General features: G+C 39.7%; 1 protein-coding gene across 3 annotated transcripts in view; it reads left to right on the top strand.

Moving 5' to 3' along the window:
* The window catches only part of TENM4 (teneurin transmembrane protein 4), a 593501-nt gene that overhangs the window by 378454 nt on the left and 193640 nt on the right, over positions 1–21407 (top strand). For all 3 annotated transcript variants that reach the window (XM_050973321.1, XM_050973325.1, XM_050973318.1), the window contains 3 exons: positions 8160–8412; positions 13349–13447; positions 15527–15762. In XM_050973321.1, the coding sequence (XP_050829278.1) occupies positions 8160–8412; positions 13349–13447; positions 15527–15762 (588 nt within the window). The remainder of the gene's footprint in view (positions 1–8159; positions 8413–13348; positions 13448–15526; positions 15763–21407) is intronic.

Below are 21407 nucleotides of genomic sequence, written 5' to 3'. Positions count from 1 at the left end.
AGTACTGACTTTGTACATCTCTTACTCAGAAAAGAGAAAGCTGCAGAATCCCAGTTCTTCAAGAGGTGGGTTTTAAAGTGTTAGACACACATGTTTAGAAACATTCAATGAGCATAATTTGTAGCAACTCGAAATCAGAACACAGCTACACCATCCTTAGCTCCAGGCACGTGGATTTTCTTGCCTCACATTATGGTTCTGTGCCCTGCAAAGATGCAGTGCAGGTGGGTTATCCTCAATCATTTAGCTGGAAGGGAGATTACAGGAGTCATCAGTGCTGAAAGAATGGCACAGCAAACTCAGTTGAGCATCCATGTGAAAATTAGGAGAATAGCAGTTATAGGTTTCCAAACATGAGAACCCAGACCTAAGGGGCTGAGAGCACAGTGTGGTTGGCTGCAGAATCTCACCTGAGTGGTGAGGCTCACGGTCAGTTTTTATGTTTGGGGCATTTCTGAGAGGGAAGGAGTTCTAATGAAGCATTGTTTCTTTGTTTGTTTATATACTTAGACCAGAAAGGCCATCAGTTCAACAGCTTGAGACTTCAAAAGCTACTCTTGCCTCCAGTGTGCAGTATCAGGGTAGTTAAAGATGTTTCTTTTCATAAGACCAGCAGAAAATTCAGCCTCCAGGGCTGCAGGAAAATTTGCTTAGCTGGGCACAGTAGGAGCTACTTTCCTGTGCTTCCCATAAATTATTTCACAAGTTAAATATGTTATTTGAATTTGCACTCTGCCAGATACTCTGGGTTTTTTCCGCTTTCCTTTGTGCTAAAGACAATGACTCTTCATAAACTGTCAGAAGCTAAACAGTAATACTCTGCCTTGATTTTATTAGATTGTGACTCCCTTTTATTGAGTAATGAACATCATGAGTTAAAAGTCTGCATATCATCCTTTGATGGTGACCTGAACCTTTTTAAAACCATTACTTGTAGGGCATTCAATCCAGTCAGATGCATGCTGATGAAAAAACAACCACCCAGAACTCCTGCTATGTACAGGCAAAGCTTGACAGCCCAGCATCAAACAAAAAATTGATTTCAAACCCAGAAGTCAATATCTTGCTTTTGCAAAGGCACTTTGGCACTTGAGAGGAAAGTTTGCCTGTAATGTACACGTTTGATGAACAAAATACAGAGGAGATGGCTTGTTTGGACTTGATTTGGTGCACCCATGGTTTTCTATAAACAGTAAAGCCAATGACGTGTTGATCTGTGCAGCTGGAGGGGAGCTTCAGCTCGTTTTACACATGCATAGATAGCATCTAAATGAACCTGATTTTTGATGTCATTGATCTAAACAAGTGAAGTTTCTAAAGTACAGCTATGACCTGGTAATGTTTCAGAATGAAGTCTTAATAAGTTTATGAAGTCTAGTCTTATAAGTCAGTAAAAAAGTGCCATTTTATCTGCTGCCTGATTCTGAGGACCCTCATTTTCACTTGCTACTTGTTATGCTCAGTTTATGAGAGCAGACAAGTGGTATACTGCTGGAAGTATACCACTTTTACACATGGTGTACTGCTGGAAGTCAAGTTTAGATTTTGATAGTTACAGAGTCTTTCTGCACTGGTCCTGATATGTGTAGCTTGACTAACGATATCTAGAATAGCTATGGACAGTGTCTAGAGACATTCATAGGGACAGTGAGTAGTGTTTTTTTGTTATGAAAATACACTGCAGGTTTTATATTCTGCAGCTTTTTTTGGTGCTCAGTCTTTGTAGCACATACTATTGCAAATTCAATGTCCAGGTTGCACATTTATAGGGAAGCTCAAAACCATTTACATCTGTACACCTGATATTCCTCTAGTAAGTAGAATTGGAAACTACTAGTACTACTTACTAGTAGTTTCCAATGTTTGTGGATTTCCGTGAACAGAAATCAAAGTTGCATGGGAAAACCAAAGTTGCATGGGAAAACTCTTAATTAGGCTTTAGTCGTCCACAGTTGGTTGCGTGTTTATGCACATGGCATCATACAGTACGGGTGAGATGCAAGGTTGTGAGATTGCAACTCAAGGAGTTCAGCTGAAAAAAGACTCTGAGCCAGAATACTCTAGAACCAGGACACAGACACTGATGATTCTAACTGCATGATGAGGACTATGCTCTTCTCAGGCTGAGAGCCTTTAATGGAACACCAGTCCCCTATTATTCTGTTACATAAAATAAAACAGAGGAAAGAACGTAAGGTTAACTGTTCTGTTGTTGTTTTGTTACTTAATGGAGATTATACATCAGCACTCTGCTTTCCTTTTATGTTTCAGTGTCATTTTGAAAACTGGGAAAACAAGATGTTGCTACAGGAAAAGACGTGTTTCACAGTCTGTGGAAAACACTCCACTTGATAGTAGGAGAAGCTAGTCTAAAGTGAAATTCAGTGGTTGTGAGTCTTAAAGAGAGATACAGTCACTCAAGTTGTAATGCTGATTCTAGTTTTTAAGTGTGAGGGAAAACACTTCTGCAAACACTTTATCTCTGCTCAGATAAATCATCTGACTACTGGGTGACCTATTTCACTCCATCTCTTTTCACCCTCCTGTGCAGTGGCTTCCTCATTGGACTGTCCTGTGGAGACAGACACTGTTTTCAGACATTCCTTGGAGGAGGAAATTCTCCTCTAGGTTGCAGAATATCAGTGTCAGCCATGAGGTGGACCAGCTTGGTACAAAAGAGGTATCTTTGCACACTGCTTCAGCTCAGTCTGGATGTTACACATTCAGCTGGATTGTCTGCAGATAGAAGGAAAACTGGGTCTGCAATTTGTCCTGGCTGTAATCAAAAGCCATTAAGGTACCCTCCAAGCAGGCAGTTCCTCCCACTTTGATTTTTCCTGCTAATATTTTTCCATTATCTGCCAAAATGGGGGTTAAATAGTCTGCTCCCTTTTCATTTTGCAGACACCATCATTGGTTTGGCATGTGTCTGATAGGGACCCTGTTTCTGGCAAGCACTCTCGCTTCCAGTAGCAAACTCCCTGTGTCCTCTACAAAGGTGACAGAAAAGACCCAGGTTAGTTTTTCCTAATCCACCTGACCTTAAGTGCCTCATCAGATCCATGAGAGAAGCACCCCAGCTCCCATACCCAGTGGCACCCAACAGGACAGGGAGCCCTGTGAAGGTGATTTCAGGGTTCTAGTGCAAGTGCCGTCAGTGTACATCTGCAGCAGATTGAAGTGGGTTCTGTAGCTGAAGCACAGCTCTTTGCTGTTTTGTCAATTGGATGAAGAGTACATTGTTTTTAAAAAAAATGTTTCCTCTGCAAGGGGTGGCAGGATGGAGGCTGGGGGTGTTTTTCCTTGTGAGTGGGCACAAGCACGATTGTCCAAAGTCACACTAGCAATTTCATCATCACCATCACTTCAGCTACTGTGGAGCTGAAGTTCAAGGGAGCACAGAGTGATTCATTCCACCTGGTAATATATACAGTGAGTAAAGAGAAATATTTCCTGTACCTAATCCAGACACCATTTAGGCATCAGTCTGTCTGAATGTGAACAGACGTACAAATGACAAATGTGTGGAAGAACAGAATAAGCTGGGGAAAAATGAGAATGCATTTTTCACTCAGAGGTTAGCACATTTGCTCTGAACACAATCCCAAAACCTAATGAATCAGAAAGTGTAATTGTTACATAGACTAATTTCAAAACAGTACTACTCATTAAAGATTAAGGGAGAGAAAAGGAACATGAGGTTCAAACCTTGTTTTTGAAATTTTGTCATTCTAGGTCCTCATTGGTAATTTTTTATGGTTCACATTTATTTAGCTCTTCATTCACAGCCTTCTGTCAAGGCTCTCTAATACATACCAAGTACAAGCTTCATTAACTGTATTATCTTTCAGCTCTGCTTTATCTGTGATTACCAAGCCAGTGTTTCTCAATGACATTTGAATGTTATAAAAAAAGTAAAAAAACCCACAAAAAAACCCGACATAAATGTAGTTTGATTTCTATCTGTTTTTTGCATTCAGATTTCCAAAGTTTTCTTACATTTGAATACAGACATGTTAGATACAGTTTGGCTACCCATAATAGAGAAAATGAGGCTTATGGGGATCTCTTTAAGTTCTGGCTATTTAGACTTCCACAGTTGCCAGCCTGTCTTCTAGAAATGTTGAACATTATCTCTGGGATGCTCTTTCATTGGCACCTGGTGTCTAAGACTGGGAAGACTCCTTTGCTATTGATGGGTCTCTTCTGTTCTCCCTTCAAGGCACAAATCAACCCTTAAACTGTATTCCTTGACTCTGAGACTATTAGAAATTTGTATAGGTGGGGGAGAGATGCTTTACAAGGTGTTTGTTTTATTCCTTGGTGTTCTGTTAGCTCAGCTGATCCCTCTGAGTAGGTAATGTCAAGTTTTGCATTCTGACAATGAGTAGAGAAAGAATGATTAAGTCTGTGTCTTTTTAGAAACCAAAGAGGAAAATTGCAAGAAGGAAAATGTTGAAAATTCTCTCTTTTGGAGTAAACAGAGATAACTTACATATAGTCACATTTAGCTATCTTATACTTGGTTAAGAAAAATCTTGGGGAATCTTGTACAATTTGTGCATTTGCCACAGTGTCCTGCTCCTTTATAAAGTCTTCTGAATTCCTGTGCTGCTGTTGTCCCAGTAAAGGCTTGCTGGTAGATGTAGAGAGCTGTAGCAGACTTCCCCTGTATCCCACCTACATGGTGGGATCTGTCAAAATTCAATTCTGTAAAAATTCAGTTCTGTGTAATAGACAGCAGATGATCTGAGCATGTTCCACTGTGTAAGATCTGTGCTCGTACATGATGAAGAGAGCCACTGCAGCCAGCATAAAGTTCTCCTTCCTGGGGCGAAAAACAGTCACACAGTTTACATCACTCAAACATTGTGGGTCTAGTTAATATTTATAGAATCACAGGTTTGGGTTGGATGGACCTTACAGACCCTTTAGTTCCAGCCCTCTGTCTTGGGCAGGGACACCTGTTATTAAACTGGGTTGCTGGAAGACCCATCCAGCCTGTTCTTGAACACTTCAGGCAGTGGGGCATCTGCAGCTTCTCCAAGCATACTCAAAAAAGGGGACAGTTGAAAGTGCAGGAAATCAAGAAAGATTTTTTTTCCTTTTTGGTTGGCTTTCATGATCTGTTACAAATCCCATGGGAGCTTTGGTCACAGCAGAGGGTAAGAACCTAAACAGATTTTTTTGCATCAAGAAAATCCTGCACAGCTGCAGTAATTTTCAGTAGGATAATTTCCTGGCTTATGCTTTTGTCTGTACCTTATTTCTGATGTTCCTTAATTTGAGAAGAAGACAATAAAAAAAAAGGATTGTAAGGCAAGGGAAATAATTACTAATACTAGTCAAGGTATATTAAATTCCATAGTGCTCAGACATGACATAAGTGTTCAGAATTTGTATATGAATGAAATAAAAAACATTCTGGAAGGAAAAGCTACCTAAATGTCAGAAAAAACAAAATATTAGCTATAAAATCCTGTGAAAAATCACGTAGACCAGAGTGAGATAGATGTGCTGTCTTTACTTAGCAAAGAAATCACGGACGATATGAAAACAGAGAATGAAAATAACACATTTTTACTTGATTCAAAAGCATTATCCATAATAGCATCTGCAATGTGTCTGTAATAATATGGTGTAAATTGAAATTTACATAACAGATCTTTGAAAACAGTCTCTGACTCACAATGTGAAAATGGTGCCTCCTGAAGGAAAAGTCAACCAATAGCAGGAGAACTTTGCAGAAGGCCTATTTCTTATTTCAAGATCCCCCCATTTAGCCCCTTTGTAGATTGCATAAAATTCATCTCAGACATGAGCTATGCTGAAAACTTGAATAGCTGGTCTTGGAAACATGTGGTATGTTTCTCCTGAATAGACAAGTTATTTTCTCTGGTCTAAGTTCTTATTAATGGTGATAGATTGACAGCCCTAAAAGCTGGAAACCCTCTATTTGTTGGATACCCTCTATCTCTCTCAGCTGTATTTAATACCCTCTTCCTATCTTGATTCCTGTCTGTTGAGTAGGAAAAGAGTCATTAATTTAAGTAAACCAGGAGTGGAATTCCTTCACTGTATTGTCTCAGTGGTCAGGACTTCAACTAAGCAAGAGTCCACAGTAATATCCACTCCAAGAATGGTTGGACATTTCTATTCACATGCTGCTGCAGAGCTGAGATCAAACCTGGTTTAGTTCTGATACTTCTTGTCTATACAGTCCATGCTCATTGCTCTTCCCTTTCATTTGCTGGCTGATGTGCAAGTCAGAGGCCAGTATTATTGGCATTATAGGGCTTTTTAAAGTTCGGTTGAGCTTTGCTAAGTCAGATTTTTTTTATTAGTTCTTTAGATTCCCGTGAAAAGTCAGTTTGTCCAAATGTAGATGACCAGTATAGACCTCTTTTTGCACTTGTTGTTTTCTGTGTTACTGATGTAAAATAGCGAGACCAGTAGGTATGTGTCTGACCTTTCTGTGTATTTAGGGTAAAATTGGATTTTAAGATTGGGACCCTCAAACCACTCAGTTCTCCCTTTGGAATATACACTCCTGTTTGTGTGTATTACCTGACAAAGCCAGAGGTAAATATATGTCCAGTCAGAATAATGGCACCCCTGTAATTAACACATATTTTTTTGCCAGACCACCTCAAATACCATAAGGTTCTGGTATAACCAGCTGTAGTTCATGATGAGGCAGCGTGAGTCAACACAGGGTGAGGAGGGACAGGATGGCTCACTCACACATCTCCATGTTTTATCTGATGTGTTTAACTATCTGAGAAAATGCAGAGACACTGTGAATGCTTCTCCTGTTGCTCTCCTAAATCCAAGTCCTAACCCAAATTTCAAAAGTATCATTACGTGTCTGATACCATTTGTCATAATGTATTAATACATACAATTTGTTCAGTTCTGAAGTCTCTAATTAGTGGGTACAATGGGGGTTAATTTCTCAAGATATAGAAGTCTGGTAAGTATTAGATTGATAGGATAGACACTCTTTTCAGATAAGGCATCACTAAAGTATTGTGTACAGAATCACAGAATGGGTAAGGTTGGAAGGGGACCACAGCGGGTCATCTGGTCCAAACTTCCTGCTCCAGCAGGGTCATCCCAGAGCACATTGCACATGATTAGATCCAGACAGTTCTCAGATATCTCCAGTGAGGGAGACTCCTCAACCTTTCTGGGCAGTCTGTTCCAGTGCACAGTATTAATGACTTTTGAGCATGAACCCACTCAAAGCAGAGAGATATATCTGTCCTGTTTATCATATGTAGTGTGCTATACTGTCAATTTCCCTCCAGTTCCATCAAATAGTTTCGTTTTCTTCATTTCCAAAAAAAGCATGAAAAAATGCTTTATGGTTAGCTAAAAAAAGTAAAAATACAGATACAATCAGCATTTGCTTCATCTTTCCTAGGTGTTTATCTTTCTCAGTCTGCATTCCTCAGTCTCTTGGCTAAGAAATACTGAGCTTTACTCAAAGTAGCCATACCACTTATCTTTAACATCTTTATTCATTTTCTGTTGTTTCATATTCCTGACACCTCAGATATTTTGCCACAGGCATTTTTTACTCAGTTTGAATACATTTCTAACAGTACAAACTACTGGATTTTGTTAAACTGTATAACCCTGACATGCTTTTATGGCTTTCACCAAACCCAGTCTGTGATTAAATGTATTCCTACTCTTCTTCTTGACTTAACTATTGAAAGTTCTCCGGCAAAACAGGCGGAACAAACTTCTCTAGGAGCTGTATATCCATCATAAACTGGCTCTAACATGTTATCTATCCAGACTGCTTGTATTTTTCATGCTTTATCACAAACCAGTGCCACAGATAGATTGCAGTTTGCAACCTGCAGTTGCTTCATCAGAGTTAACTTGGCTGTCAGGACAGCCTTTCTGCAGTGCTTTAAACTTTCATAACTTTTGTGCATGAGTCTGAACTATTTTTCTAGCTGGCTCAGGGATCAATGCTGTGTCCTTAGAACATATGGAACAAGTCTGTGTTACTGTTTTGAGTTTCATTTAAGATGTTTGACACCCCAGCCTTTATACTTTTCAGAAGTGTCTGCACATAGATGAACCGAACCCAGTATGGAAGTACTCAAATCATGAACCTTAAAAGTATTTTACTTCCGTTTTAGATCATCCTCCAAATATTCAAAATCATTCAAGACTTCGAACTCCACCACCTCCAATATCACATGCTCACACCCCAAATCAGCATCATGCAGCCTCCATCAATTCCCTGAACAGAGGGAACTTCACTCCACGCAGCAACCCCAGCCCAGCTCCTACGGACCACTCTCTCTCTGGAGAACAACCAGCCACTACTCAAGAGCCAGCCCATGCTCAGGACAACTGGTTACTCAACAGTAACATCCCACTGGAGACAAGGTAGGTCACTGTCTTTAGCACTTACAATGTTCTGACTGTGTGTGCACAGGATGTTATGAACAATACACACATCTGCATAGCCAGCCACCTAGTTTGTGAACTGGTGTTTGACTTATGCATTTTGCGTTGCATTTATTATTCCTTGTGTCTTTTTATTTGGACTAGGAGAAGAGGAAATTGCTCTTCTTTCATAATCTAAAAATGTTTTATTTAACAACTGTTTATAAGGTTATTTTCCTCATTTATAATTGGAGTCAGGATCATAGATTAAAATGTTCTTGGTTTTCTTTCTTTTATCTTCCTTTAATGTCTTTTCTTCCTATGTGGTAGGATAAATCAATATCCTATTTAAAAAACTGAAATCAGTCAGTATATTGAAAAAATTTAGCCTTGTAGCTGTGCCTCATCAAGCGGTGCTTTCATAGTACGTAATTCAGGAAAGGTTGATCTTGTATCACCTAATGAAGGGAGGTCAGCTGCTGCCCTTTTCAACATTGCTCCTGCAAGCATGAAACACTGGATAGTGCAGCATCAGCCGTTTAATGGTGTTTCCATTTAGCTCTTAAATTCTTTTCCACCTATGCAACACCTGAAGGGTGTGACAAGGGTGTACCAAGTTGTTGCAGTTCATAGCTTTGTTCAGGTTCTGTGTAGGTTCTGGAAAAGAGAGGTCTCACACTCCCTCAGCCTCAGTCCTCCTATCTGATGGTGAGTGCATCTACTTGCAGTCCCAGTTGCTTTCTCCAGAGGTTTTGCTTCACTATTTCCTTTGCTACTGAGCAGCCGCTGGAGTCATTAGCTCCCATACATGGTGTCTTTTGCAGTCTGTAGAGGAGTCTTCCAAGCCTAAAACATGGTGCACTTGCTCAACTGTCTTTGTCTACCCTTCTCAAGCCAACAAGATTTTAGACAGCAAAAATCCTACAATAACTGAAAACTGAGACAGTTTCAAAACCCAAATTTTTCACATCACTGCCTGCAGGAATCACATTAAGAGGCAGCAGTAGTTGTAGCTGTATCATGGGACAAGTTGTACCCAGTTTTGCAAACTTCTGCTAAGAGAATGTTTTTTAAAAAATGAGCACATCTGTCAGTCTTTCTGAGAATGAGCTATATCTGCTGGCCCTCTGAAACTTCTAAAACAACCTCAATATCACATTTTGTGGCATTTAAAGATAATTAATTTCTCTGTGACTGCTTGATTAAAAAGACTCAACTAAGAAGCTGGATCCAAAAGATTAAGACAAAATTATAAGCAAATAATGGAAGTGTGATTTGGCAACAGTTTTAGTAATTATATTGTGTTAGTAATTCTCAAGCACAAATACCAAAGCATTGAGTTTTATGTAATAATTCTTATTAAAATTACATAAAAAATACTTAGGCCCTACTCCTGCAGCTCTTTTGTGATAATCCTCTGTAATTCTGAAGGAAGTTCTGTGCCTTTTCCCAGCCAGTTGGTGAATTCTTTATAAAAGAGATAATATACTGTTTTAGTAGTGCAAAACCTTAAAGGCTGTCCTCATTTCTTCTCTGTGAAATCATTGTGGATGAAAATTTTTCCAGATCTGAAGCAGACTGCTCTTGTTGCAGGCTGGATTGGTCACATTATTGCTGCTAATCAGACTGGCAGTTGGAGGTCTACCTGCATGAAGAGTTCTTTTTGCATGATTTGATGATTTCACTCTAGCAACAGAGATCAGTCACATTTGTACTTGGTCCTCAGTCTAACCATATTATTAATTTGGTAGAAAACAGGTCATTTCAAGACTGATGGTGAGGCTTTTGACACACTGGTTGAAATGGTGTGATTTCACCCAGTGTTCCTTTTTGACAACAAGCATGTTGGAAAATATGTAATTTTGTGCCAACAGCAAATGAATACTACTGACTGTTCCTTCACTTATACAACGTTATTAAAATAAAATGTGTTATAATGGTGTCATAAAGAGAGGAGGCTGAGCTACATAGATGATCAGTATATCCGGGACTGATTTCCAGTCTGACAGTCAGCTCTTCTGGCATGCAGAGGTCTTCCATTTCCTTCAGTGGGAGTTGTGTAGACATAAAAGACCAAGCTTCAGAGCTTTTTAGCAAACTTCAGCCTCTTCCATGAGACTGATCTTCCCCATCTTCTCCACTGCAAAGATTTTTAGAACCAAATAAAAAGACCATCACCTAGGAGAATAAAATGTCCAATATGTAAAAATATAAATCCTGGCCAAAAGACATTAATCCAAGAATAAAGGTTTTTGAAGTTAGGAGATTATGGTAATCTCATGTCAAAGATGGAATTGTATTTCCATTGGGTCTTTTTTGGTTTGTTTTTTTTTTAATCCCATATTAGTCAACAGAGAGAGAGCACAAGAAGAAAAAAGCTGCACCTTTTAAACTAGGATTGTCACAGGCTGTGGAACATGCCTGCAGTTACAGAATTTACCCAGTTTTTAGTGGCTTGATTTTGACTGCCATGGACTCCAGGCGGTTTTCAGAACTGGGAATTCAGTTTGGTTTGTCACTGCCTGGAAATTTCTAAATCATAATACAAGGGCAGGAAGAGATGTGCAGCATAAAAACACAACTGACAGAATAAGCATATAGGAGAATTTTGTATGTTGCAAGAGGAAGAGCCCCTCCTCTTCTCTCCCTCCTTTTTCATTAGTTTCCCTTTACTCCCTTTTCTCTGTTTCTCCTTTCTCCTCTTTCTTTTCCTGTCTGCTCCCTTTTTTGTTGCTTTAAAAGCCATGTATTATCAAGGTTGTGATGAGAAGATATTTGCTCAGCGGTCACTCCTGACAGGTAAGTTCCCCCCATATTTATTCCTCAGTCTTCTTCCTTCTGTGGCCTTCTTTCTGTTCCTTTACATGAGACCTTGTGGGAGCAAACAAATGCCAACTAGATGGACGTTTAGTTGAAAATTAACAGTTTTCAGGAGACTTCCATTCCCAGGAAATTTCATGTGGTAATCATGTAAGGTCAGATTTTTCCCACCACTACTGCTAATGAGAAAGGAGAGTGTCTTGTAACTAGCCAGCGATTTACAGGTAATCTCCAAGGGAGCAGACTCCGTGAGCCTTCCATGAGGAAGACAGTCACGCATCAGTCCCCCAGGTGACCCAGCGACCTGTGTGTTACAAATGCATACATTATGAGATTGTGTAACCCTCCTCTCTTCTGTTCAATTGACAATCCACAACTGAAATTCATGGAAACAATTTGACATGGATTTTAACTAACTATGAACTTTTATTGATTGGTGTGTTGCTAGGTGCCTTGCCTCTTACCCATTAAATGCTCAGTGCATGCACATATGCTGCTTCTTTTTGCATTGAACTCAACATCCGGTCTTTCCTGCATTCCCAGAAAATGTGAGGAAGCCGCAAACACTTGGGGATGTATTGATGTCTCAAGTGCTATGGCACACAGCTCATGCATGTTGATCCAATTTACTCCACAGCTATGAATTGGAGTTACTTCACTTTTATTCAGATCAAGGAGTAGATCTGTTCTGTCAAAGCAGCCCAAACGCCTCCAAAAGATGGGAGCTGAGCTAAACCAGTGCTGGCATTAGCAGCCAGCAGAGGAGGCAGTAGAAATGAAAATTAGGTTTGAGAACATTTTAGAAGAAACAGTATCAAGGTTTGTATAATGTGACAGGGCTGGTTTCTCTTGGTTTAACATGTTACCTGAATCCAGTTTCTTTGACAGGAATTCTTGTTTGAGTTCATGTCACTTATGCGCTCTAGGCTCTTAATCCTGCATAAGTGATAAAATACCACAATGCTGTTATTTTTTTTACTAGTATTTTGCCAGGGGATTTATTCAAATTCAGGCTTAGATTCTGTTTTGATGCTGAAAACACATCGGCAAAATCAGGACTGTATTTTGTTTTAAAAAACATGAGAAGAATGTTCTTTTGCCAGGTCTTGAGAAACAAGCCCAAAGGTGAGAAAGACAGTTTGTTCCCAGCTGTGCCTCTGAGTTAATTCTTTATGTTCCTGCTATTCTTCTCAAAAAGTACAAAAGAGTTTAGCCTTTGTAGGTCAAAATGTGACTCATAAAAGAACATGCCGGGAGGACAAATACTGCAAAATATTGCTGCTGTGTGCAGTGTCAGTCCCAAGCATTTGCATGTGCAGGCCCTAAGTATCTTGCTTATTGCCTGTATTATCCAGATTATAGCCAATATTCTGGTGTTGGAATTTGGTTTACAGCTTAACCTGTTTCTAGCTTATATCTGCTTATCACCAAGAGACTTTCATTTGGAATACTCATATTGAGCAAAAGTTACATTTTGAAAGTTTACATTTTACTCTATAATAGTGAGTTATTATTCCACAAAGGAAAATAAATTAATAAAATTGGAAACCAAAAAGTTCTCAAATTCAGAGGAGTGGCAGATTTTTGCTGGAAATCTATAAGAAAGTTAGATGCAAGAGTGCTGCCAAGGTACTGGCCACAATAGGATATAGATACTCTGCTGTCCCTTTTCAGAGTTGCAGTAATACAGGATTATAAGTAATACAGGTGCAGGATTATAAACAGATGCAGGATTATAAGTAATACAGGTGCAGGATTATAAACAGATTACAGCTGGGCTGGATTGAATTCTGGTCCTTTGAATCCAGGAGTTTGGAAGGTTTCGTGTGTCACTGGCAGTAAATAATGTGCAATGAGCGAAGACATCCACTTTTTTGATACATGCACATGGGCGTGTGTGCTTGTATGTGTGTATATGCATATATATAGTGTATATATAAAGAAGTGAACATTTTTAAAAGCTATATATGTATATGTGTAGCATTTTATACATATAAATATATGGCCCATCATTCTAATTCCATGCACAACTGCACTATAACCATTGTGGTTTATAAGATCACACTTCATATATGCATGACTCACTGGCTTCATTCATGTTTCCATATGTATGTAGAAACATAGCAAAGCAGACATTCCTAGAGACATTGCAGGACAACCTCATTGAGATGGACATTCTCACCTCCTCCCGACATGACGGTGCTTACAATGATGGGTATGTGACACTTATGTGGTCTTCCTGTTTACTGTACAGTCATTATGATCTTTGCATGAAAGCATTTGGTCACACCAGTGATGTTAAAGGGCAACACCATTGCTGACCTCTTCCAATATGGCTTTAAAAAATTAATTTCTGGGGCTTGGAGCATTGTGTCCTGTACATATTAATGGAAAACTCATTAATATGCTAGTGAGCCACTGCATGCCATTTGCTTTTTATCCCCTTATTGTTTTGAAAGTCATTTGATTTTTAAGAAGTACCTACAGCAATTTCAACTCCCATATTAACCAAAATTAATTTCATTTTCATAAAAATCTGAAACCTTTATTGTGCTGCCAGCCTGATACTTCACTGTTAAACTGGTGTCTTCCACATACATTATCTGACAAGTGTCTGCTAGTGGTGTGTGTCAGCCAAGCCTTGGAGTTTGACTTTAACCACCCATTCTGGCATCTTTACACAAATTTAGATCACATAACTTTTAAATTATAATGGACTTTTAACTGGATAGTTGGTGCCAAAACTGTTGAATCTTGTGTTGCCAGCCCAAATTTGGTAGCCATCATTCACACAAGAGCTTATTGGTGTACTTGAACACTGCAGGTGCCTCTTTGCTCAGAACAGATACATCTCTATCTAAATAAATACTTTTCAAAAGGGGATAGTATCTGACTTATTCTGTAAATATTTTCTTTTTTTTTTTTTATGTAGAGCATTAGTAGAAATAAAGAATTTTTCTCTAATGCTCAGCAGTCATGCTTCGAGTACCAACAGAACTATGGCTGTATTATTACAGACACCTATTTTGGATAATTACATGTTACATTTTCCAGCATGAATTGGTGGCTTTTCTGCACTGTGATGTTTCAGCATGTGACGTTTCCCCCTGTGACTGCACAAGTAACTTCATGGGGAAAATAGAGTCACCTCTTCATCTGGTATTAGCCACTGACTGACTCCCACAAATCCATGCTGATTGCATTTAATCTGGCTGCAAATCTTGCCCCATAAGCTATGGCAGAATGTGCAAAGGGCATTGGGACTGTTTCTCAGTCCTCACAAGCTGCATTTTTCTTTTACAGAAGCATGGTGGTAGATTAGTCCACTCCATTTCCCAGGTTTCATTCCCAGAATTTGAATGCCTTTTACAGCATGATGTCCCACCAAAATCAGGTTTTTCATTTAGTATTCCCATGGAGAGAGGTTCCATTGGGACATTTCATTTCTCATGGGCTTCAGTGTGTTCTTTTCATACTGACTTCCATGAGTGTCACCCAGGGTGCTCATGGGCTGGCTCTCAGGCTGCATTTGTCATAATGGGCAAAATATGGTGCCTCCCAATGTGTCACTGGACAGGAAATGCTGTTGCCTTTGACAGTAATTCACACTTTTAAAAGTAGCCTTCAATCCAAGGTGCACTGGACTGCTTTGTGGAAGCAGGTGCGTCTCCCCACTGGCAACACACAGGACTTTGATGCTTTTAGCCACGCCATTGTCTGACGCTTAAATTTGCTGGATGGGGGACAGTGTGAATATTCCCCTCTGTGACAATTTGGGTGCTATGGAATGGCTTAAGCTCTTTATTCCCATCTCCATTCACCAATGCCACACAAAAAACGCTCTCATGCAGTGATCAATAAATTGATAAACATCCTCCCTTCTTTAATCTGACCTCCACTCCTCTTCAGCCTCCTTAGGGCATTTCTGTGGGAGTGCGAGCAGGCTCCCAGTTCTGCCCGTGTCGCCAGTCTGTCGTAGCTGTGCTTGAGGTTTTCATCTCACTCTAACGCCAGCTCTTCCACAGAGGGGACTCCTGCCCTTGAAGAGTTCTCTGTGGCAATGTTGGCTCTGTGATTTTTTTCTTTGGTTTTGTTTTCTTTTACTCTGTGCGATTTGCCTTTTACTCTGTGTGATTTTTATTCTTCTCTTTTGTGCATGCCCTCCATGTCTGTAGCCAGCATTGTGTGGAGCTGCTTTTCTCGTCCTGGCAGCAGTCGCCATTCTCCCACCCCACACCTCCCTCAGCATCAATTTGTGCGAGGATTCACTTGCTGTTGGTCTTTCTTCCCTCAGGCACTTCCTGTTCAAACCTGGAGGCACTTCTCCCCTTTTTTGTACAACGTCGCCAGGATATCCCCTGACGTCCAGCACTGTGTACTCGCCTCCCCCTAGGCCCCTTCCCAGAAGTACCTTTTCTAGGCCTGCCTTTAACCTGAAGAAACCCTATAAGTACTGTAACTGGAAATGTGCTGCTCTGAGTGCCATTGTCATCTCAGTCACGCTGGTGATCCTGCTGGCCTATTTCATAGGTAAGCTTGTTGCTGTTTGTTTTTTTTTCTTTTATTTCATTTCTCTACAAACCCTCCCGTACTGCTAATGTCTGGGAAACAGAGGGTAAAGACTGTGGTACAAAGTGATGGGTAAATAAGGCATCTGTTGACTTGTTTGTGTTGCAGTGTTGTGGTAGGGTGCTTAACACCTGTCATAAAGCCAGAAGGGCTTAGTAAAACATGAGTCATATGAGGGAGTTGCACTCCCTTCAATATCGTGGACTGTTTACATTCTTCAGAGGAAAGCGCACCTGGAGTGAGGCAAAGCCACCGGGTTTTCTCTAAGTATCCCATCAAAACAGGATGTCCCAGTCCCAGTCACATCCAGGTCCCTCAGTGCTGACTTTGGTGGGACAGGATCAGAACCAAGATCCTGGTACACAAAAATGTGCTTTAATTCTATCATTTGGCGGCACACCCATTTCAGTGACATTTAACTAATTTTGGAGTTCACAGGGTGACCAGGAGGATGGAAATGGACTGGGTTGAGATTGTGGTTCATCATTTTTTAGAGTAGATGGTGCCGGTGAAATTTGCATCTTGGGTGGAAAAGCAGTGGATTTTTCTTAACCTATGCATGATCTGAATTTCTTTGTTTTATGCGGCGTGTCAGTGTTCATTGCAAAAAAGCGTTCTTTTTGTATGTTGCAAAAGTAATTGAACTGTTAGAAGTGAAAATTGTATTTTTAAGCCTGTAAAGCTGGAATGTTACCATTACTTTTTCTTCAGTTCTGTTTGATATGTGTGTTATAAATGTCTTTAAAAAGTCCATTCCTAGACTTCTATGTTAAACTGTCTGTGCTGCAAACTCCAGTTGTCAGACACTTTTAGATGTGATCATGAGTAAAAAGCCCATTTCTCACGGCTCAAATGAATCTTTTTGATTTTGCTGTGACTTCCTGTACACTAATGAACTATAAAAGGTCGTGGTTAGAATTACAAATCTTAGTCTGGATCGAAAGATTTTGCTTTCATTTTACATTAATAAGATTAGCACCACCACAAAGGATTGCTTTTACTGTGTTCCTTTTATATACACTTCTTTAATGACTGATACTTTTCCACTTCTGCCTTGCATCATACTCTGCTCGCTTTTATGTCTCCTGTAAGAGAAACAGGAATGATTAATTAACCAACATTAAATCAGCAGTAGTTTGATGAAATATGCAGTCAGTTTTCATCATTTGCTATGTACATTTGGAGTCACCTTTCTCATTTGTCTGGTATTCTCTTTATGTCCTGAACATGGTTCCTTTGGACATAATCTCAGTGTATCAGAGGAGAATCATTTCAGCTCAGCATAGTAGTTAGTGCCAGTTCATTCTGGACTAGGAGGAGGAGGAGGAGGAGGAGGAGGAGGAGGAGGTGTGTGCTGGTTGATAGATGGAGAGGAGTTTGGTTTGCTGCTTTCCAACTCAGAACCCCATCTCAGAGTTCACAAAAGATCACACTTCTGCTTAAAACCACAGTTAATGTTGTTTAAAAGAAGGTCCATTGAGTGCCCTCCCATCCTTTTTATCCTCTCCATTCAGGTGAATTTGCTGGCATTAGCCAGATACCACAGATGGCTGGCAAGGAGCCAGAAATGCTGAGCAGGTTGAACCACTGTAATTAAGGGTCATAATTAGTAATTTCTAAAGGAACTACCAATTATTAAAAATCAAATCCAATGGTTCAGTTCAGCATAAACATATTTAGCAAAGATTGTCTCTACCAGACCCAGTGTTCTGATCAACAAGAAAAAAGGCAGATATTTAATTAGATTTTGATGAAAAATTGTGTTTAATTTCAAGTATAATCAATTATTAATTACTGTAATGAGTGATTCTGGCGGGGTTTACTAATTAACTCATTTAAAAATTATGAATAACCTTTTCATTTGTAATTATTTTTTACATCCTGTCAAGTTGCAGATGAGAATTGTATCACCTAACCCAAAAGAAGAGAAATAAATGAGACAGTCAAAATGTACTTTCACTAAGTTAAACTGAGACATTTTGCATTTTGATATGAACTATGTAATTCTTAACAGGAACTTGTTTATTATTCCAAGTAACCTGGTCTGTTTGCAAACAAATTACTGTTTTTCCTCCAATTTTGGGCTTTCTTCCCCACCTACCCACCCCCCCGCCCCATATTTGCATAGTTGCATTTTCTTACAGATACCTTTTCTCATGGAAGCAGTACCTTGCTCTTTTCAATGCCATGGGGACAGTGTGAGTGGTAAGGTACAACTTAGTCATGAGTAAAAGGTCTAACCTGTATAACGGGCTGTGACTATTGGGAGTTTGACTGCTTTCTATCTGCTCTTGTTAGTTAAAATGGAAGTTATATTTTAATGACCATTTTCATCCTCCAGAGCAAACTGAGTTTATTGAAAAGATTCCCATTTAAGTGAATGGACTTTAGGTTGAGTCCCATTGCAGCAGATTGGCATTTAATCTGGTATTTTGTACACTGGCTAGATAATGGAAATACCTCAGAGCGGTATATAGGCCTTCGGGGTGTTCCTCACAGCATCAGGCATGCCACAGTTTTGTGTTTAAATATTAAAAACTGCCCACTGCAGGCCTTACCTGTCCATAGAAGTGTGGAGCTAAAGACATAGTGAAGAGACTCTGCTACAGGCAGTACTTCCTGAGTGACAGACACCTAGGCACAACTGAGGTGGGTGCCCATCTGAGGCGGCAGAGCTTCATGGAAAAAAGGCATTGGTCATTTCTGAAGTTTTTTGCTGAAGCCAGTTCCTTTTTGAAATTCACTTGAAGAAGTTACTAAATCATTTGTTTGAGGGTAAAGGCAGAGTTTCTGTTATTTCATGAAAGTCTTTATGACATTTAGCAGTCTGAGGTTCCTTTATCTTGCTGGGCTATTTCAAAATTAGGAGAGGAGACATAAATAGGTGTCCATGGCAGCTGAATGGCTGCTGTCATGTGTCAACACTATCATCAAGGTGAAGGTTTTACAGGGCTGAGTCACTGGTCTGGAGAGATAATGACCAAAAAAATATAACAGAGTGTATTAAAATCCAGAAGCTGGTTTTCATTTGAATTAGCTAGCTTTTGATTGACTTGTTGCCCCTTTTCAAAGAGTCAGACACCATACTAAGGCAGTGGTGACAGTGCCCATCAGTGGTTTGCGCACACACAGCTTATGCAAATCCCATGAGCTCCACAGAAGCTTGTCTCATGCAGTGAGAACATCAAGGAGAAAAGCAAGGGCACATCAGGGCTGCAACATTAAAGTGATGGAACCATTGAAATCAAAGGCCTCTCCTTTAGCAGCTCAGAACTGCCCTGCAAATTTTCTATTCCAGGAGTTCCTGAAGAGACATGACTTTAAAATTGAATTCCCTATTTTAGGAATGTCCATTCTATGGACACCTAGACAAGAAAAATTTTCCTGGCTTTTGCTGGGATTTGGTGGGGTCTGTATAGCATCGTCGAATTCTGCCTTGGAGGGCTAATTTCTAGCAAGATTCTAATGGCAGAGAGAATCCCACAAGGTGCTATGCTAATACGTTGCCAGCAGTTCCTGTACCTTACAGATGCCAGACGTGCTAGCAGAGCATTGTAAAGAGTCTCTGACATTGCTGTACTGCCTGGGAGGAAGTTTAGAAACAGAAAATACCTGTTTGATTGTCCAGATCTCCATGCCCAGCAGCTGTTTGGCTAGGTCTTTGGAACAGTTTCTGAATTAATTAGTGATGGAGAATAGTTTCTGCCTGTTTAAACAGAAGTTATTATCCTCTGGCTGATGTAGATTCCAGACTAGATGGAAATACAATTTGATGGTGTTAGGCACTTGCAATTTTCCTACACTTAAGCATGTGCTGCGGTTGCATTGCATGAACAGCAAGAAAGATGGGCATTTGATTTAGATTAAAGCTAGGGCTGGAAAATATATTATGAAGCCAAAACAGTCATTCCTTTTTATTGGATTCAGAGCTCTCTACTTTTCAGCTCTGTGTTCATTTGAAGTCTGTACAGATGCAGCTTCACTTGAAGAACAGTGTTGCTTGCTGCAGGCAAAATGCTTTGACAGTAAAAGTGTGCTAGGACTATGATGTGTTTTATAAAGCTTCTTTCTTTTACTGTCTAAAAATCACCCCAAAAGCTAACTTTAACTCAGTTTGTCCATGATTCTTTGATGCTATGGAGCAAACCCAATTTAAAGTAGCTCTCCAAAGCTCTTAGAAATCTAATCTAGCAATGGATGTATAGTGTACCAATTACCATGGTGTTTACATAGTAAGAGAGCAATAGGAAAAGTGGCTAATGCTTAATTATTAAACTTGATCCATATCTATTAATCTTACATTTATACCTTGATATTAAGGTTATAAATAAATATAAAGCATTTTATTAACCTGCCAACAGGCTACTTACACTTTCTGCTTTAATTTTTATTTTCTGATCCCAGATTAAATTCTATTTTGCTACTGTTGACATTTGTTCTTTTGATTTACAAGGATTGTAAATCAAAATCTTTGAATGTTTTCTATTTCCATCTTGTCTGTGATAAAAGGCAGAAATGGGAGCTAAACAATCTATTCTAGCAAGGCCTTAATGTTATGAAGTCAATCTGTTACCTCAAACAAAATTTTGTGGTCCTTTCTTGGTTCCTTCACATCTTCAGAAATCACTGTGGTCTGTTCACTCAGCAACTGCAAACTCATTTACCTAATTTTACCCTTAATCAATAAAAGTGTCAGATCCAGTCTAAAAGGTGCTTTAGTATTACCAGTGATATAATTTGTGTATTATAAATGTTCGTGAAACAACATTCCAGGACACTGTTTAAGAGGGGACCATCATCATGAGCCAGCAGTACCATTTTTTCCTGTTTAGTATAACTTGAATATGTGGGGTTTTGGTTTTTTCTGTCAAAGCTGGCTCTTATTGTACCAAATGCAGACAAACATTGGTGGGGCAAGAGGGTTAGTGCCTCCCTCACTAAGCAAGACACTTAAAATGACATCTAGCTCTTCCTTTCATACCACTGACATTTAGGAAGTGTGGGCCTTACTCTTCTTGGGCACATGCTCCTCTTAAACTACAGCAACTCCATTTCCTTCCTTCCAGCACCGGTTCAAGTGCAGTCAGAGGCAGTGGCATTGGGCCCAGTGTTTGCAACAGAAGCTGGAAAAATCTGCATATATTTTTATAAATTCCTGGTCCTGGAAATTGACCTTATTAAAGATAAAACATAAGTCATGACAGATCATAACCCTTCAATCCAGTTTTGAATGATCTTTTTTGTTGTTGTGCCACAAATTTTGCCCCTGTAAATTTTCTCAGAAAGGCTAAGGCATGAGAATAGTCTCAATCCCATGGAGAGATGCCATCAACTTGAGCATCTGAGTACTCAAAATACGTGGAGTTGCAGAAATCTTTTTGCATTTTTTGTTCTGTAGCAGAGAGATGGGAAGGTCACAGGACTCTGTGTACACCTCAGTCACACTTCACTATGTTAGAGAACCAGTGAGGGCAGCTGCTGTGGATAAAATTTATAAGAGGCTGGTGAGTAGCAGTGAGCTCAGGAAAGCTGTCTCAGGTTATCTGGAAAAATAAACTTTCCTTGGCCATATCCACAATGAAATAGTGACTCAGATGCTTCAGCCC

This window comes from Serinus canaria, chromosome 1 (assembly GCF_022539315.1).
Source record: "Serinus canaria isolate serCan28SL12 chromosome 1, serCan2020, whole genome shotgun sequence".
NCBI classification, from domain to species: Eukaryota; Metazoa; Chordata; class Aves; order Passeriformes; family Fringillidae; genus Serinus; species Serinus canaria.
This window is presented reverse-complemented; position numbering and strand designations above follow the sequence as displayed.